At 33.5% G+C, this 2,821-nt stretch overlaps 1 protein-coding gene across 1 annotated transcript; it reads left to right on the plus strand.

Moving 5' to 3' along the window:
• The first annotated feature begins 1,007 nt into the window (after nucleotides 1-1,007).
• LOC127699084 (uncharacterized) lies at nucleotides 1,008-2,821 on the plus strand. Its single transcript, XM_052202821.1, has 2 exons — nucleotides 1,008-1,403; nucleotides 2,519-2,821. The coding sequence occupies exons 1-2, from the start codon at nucleotides 1,008-1,010 to the stop codon at nucleotides 2,708-2,710; spliced, it is 588 nt and encodes a 195-aa protein (XP_052058781.1). The 3' UTR covers nucleotides 2,711-2,821.

A 2,821-nucleotide genomic window follows, 5' to 3' on the forward strand; every position in this document is an offset into this window, starting at 1 on the left:
GTATCACGAACGCCATTATGTTTTGCATGACAGTTTAAGGAATAACTATGTCACAGATAACCACAGAACTTATCATAGCTACAATCCCGTACTCTCTTCCTCGAATGTGACATATCACAGAATTTTGACTTCGAACGAGTAACACGACGGATATCACTGGTGGAACAGGAACTAATGTGGTAAAACACTGTTAAACGTATATATTTATATTTATATATGTGTGTTGTTCATTTATGTTCAAACTGCTTTTTCTTTATGTGTATACTAGACTATTGTTGTTTTTTGTTTGTTTGTTATTGTCTTATTAATCATTATGTCTTATATTGTATTATGCTCCTTGTGAGTCCAGTTAATGCAAATAAAACATCTTCTTCTTCTATACCCTCCCGAATGGTCTCGGTTCCCCCTAGTTTTTGGTGGGATCTAGTTACTCACTCTTTAGTTTTCTACGTAGTTTTTTGTGGACAGTTGTATGTCTTGTCATCTTTTTTTCTTTTTGGCTTAGTTTTGTGTTATTTTTATTAGACATAGGCTTTAAAAATGCCCCTTAGTTTCCCCTTATTTTTAATGTGTATAATATGTATCATACGTTTTATTGATTGCTCTGAGCCGATACCACTACTGATGGACCGGCAGTCTTATAGGGTACCAAATAGTGTTTTGGAATCATGTGTTTTATAAATAATTTTAATGTACTGAAACTAAGGATGTTAAGGTCTCAGTGGTTCTGGTCGAACTGTAGAACGGGTAAGAAGCTTTCAAATATTTGTTATTACTAAAGTTATCTGTATATGATAATGATAAAATCAGTGTGTACTATAAATGTAATAAATGAAATCAGGTTTGAACCCTAATTATTTATTGTTTTCTTAAGGGAAAACAATTATTTTAATTGGAACATTTCTAATCAATCTGCATATTGTTTTAAATACAGATTTACTGAAATTCACTATAACCCTAGGAGACTTCCGAATGGGTTGTCATTACTAATTTGTATGTTATAGATAATGGAATCACAGAAATTAGACAGAGGATGTTTTGTGTGTGGTAAAGGTGAAGCTAAGAGATGTTCATCTTGTAAACAAGTTTTGTATTGTTCTAAAAAATGCCAAAAGGCTGACTGGAAAAGTCATAAAACGATGTGTGTTAAAACAGATCAAAACGCTAACTACAACGAGACACATGTCAACCGGCCGTTGGTAGAAACAGATAACCTTCCTAAGATACAACTAACAAGTGCATTGTACGACTCAGCTAAAACCAAGACCAAGGACCTGTTCCCAGGAAAGAATGTCCTCTGTTCATTGGATGACCTGTCTCCAGCCCCTAGATTTGATGCTGTTTTTCTGGCTTACATTACAGGGTATCATCCTTATGTATTTCGCCATGCAATATTCATTTTGGTAATTCTATTTCTTATAAAAATAAAAAGATGTGGTATGATTGCCAATAAGACAACTTTCTACAGAGACCAACGTTAAAACAAATATGATATACAACAACAAACGACAACCACTGAATGGAAGTCTACTGCATTGGGACAGACACATACGGAATGTATCGGGGTAAAATATGTTTGCAGACGCCCAACCCTCCTTTAAACCTAGGACAGTGGTGAAATAATACAACATAGGAACAAACTATAAATATCAGTTGTAAAGGGCTGGATTCTTGTACATTTTAGAAAACGAGATGCAATCATTCATTTATCAGGTTATTTATAGGTTAAACTGAAAAGAATACATGACATCTATAATATAAAAATCAGGAGATGTAATATGATTGCAAATGAGACAAATCTCCACCAGAGTTCAAAAGAAGTGAATGCAAGCATATTTGTTTACAAAAAAAGAGCATCTATTCATACACTCTGCTGTAGTTGGGATGAACTAAATTTGTTATTTGTTATTTTCTATTATTTATGAGTTTGTTAATGTCATGTTCGTTCGTTTCGTATACATGCTATTCAACCTCAATAATAAATTTATATTTAAAAAAGAATTGTATTTTTCACACTTTTTCTCTAAAATTTGCTTTACCTTAAATTAGTTATATTATGCGACGATATTATTTTATAAATCTTAGCTCTGTCGTGTTCATTATATACAAAACCCCAAACAAATACAAAACGTTTAGAATTTATTGTTAGTCAAATATGTGAGAGTAAAATCTATGTCCGGTATCAAATCTGTGTCTTTTCCTCAGATATGTGTTTTTTGATGTGATGACACTCAAATCTGTGGCCCTTTGTCTAGCCACAAATCTGTATCCTTTCTTAAGATATGTGTCCCGTGACGTCATGACACTCATTCAAATCCTTGTCCTTTATATAAAGTAGACCTTCAAGTAATGTTACTCGACTTGGGACAGGCACATATATAATACGGCGGGGTCAATCCTACCTCAATTTGGCACCATTGTAAAACAACTCAACATAATAACAAACTGTAAAAATGTGTGATTCTTTAGTCATGTCGTAGAACAAATGACATATTTAATAGATTGCCCATTATTTTAGGATATAAATAGTAAGGAATCGTTTTTGACCTTCTACCTGGACTACGACAAACCAGAACCTTACTTCACATGGGAAGATGTCAGACCAGGGAAGTTCGTTGTTATACAACTACCACATCTTCATTACTTTATGGACGGCCAAGTTGGATTCAGGATAGAGGAACCATACGAAGTCAGATTCCTTGATGGTTGAACATTCCGATGTTAATAAAACATTTAATTAAGATAGACATCCTAAATCGAGCATTCATTTGAGGATCTTTGGGAGACACCATCTTGAACGTTTTTATTTTTGTTAATTTTG

This window comes from Mytilus californianus, unplaced genomic scaffold, assembly GCF_021869535.1.
Source record: "Mytilus californianus isolate M0D057914Y unplaced genomic scaffold, xbMytCali1.0.p SCAF_4, whole genome shotgun sequence".
Classification (NCBI taxonomy): Eukaryota; Metazoa; Mollusca; class Bivalvia; order Mytilida; family Mytilidae; genus Mytilus; species Mytilus californianus.

What these genes read in the sequence shown, in the direction of transcription:
- LOC127699084 (XM_052202821.1), top strand. Translation starts at nt 1,008, where the DNA reads ATGGAATCACAGAAATTAGACAGAGGATGTTTTGTGTGTGGTAAAGGT. An exon ending in GCCATGCAATATTCATTTTG is followed by an intron (nt 1,404 to 2,518) that starts GTAATTCTATTT and finishes CCATTATTTTAG; the next exon opens with GATATAAATAGTAAGGAATC.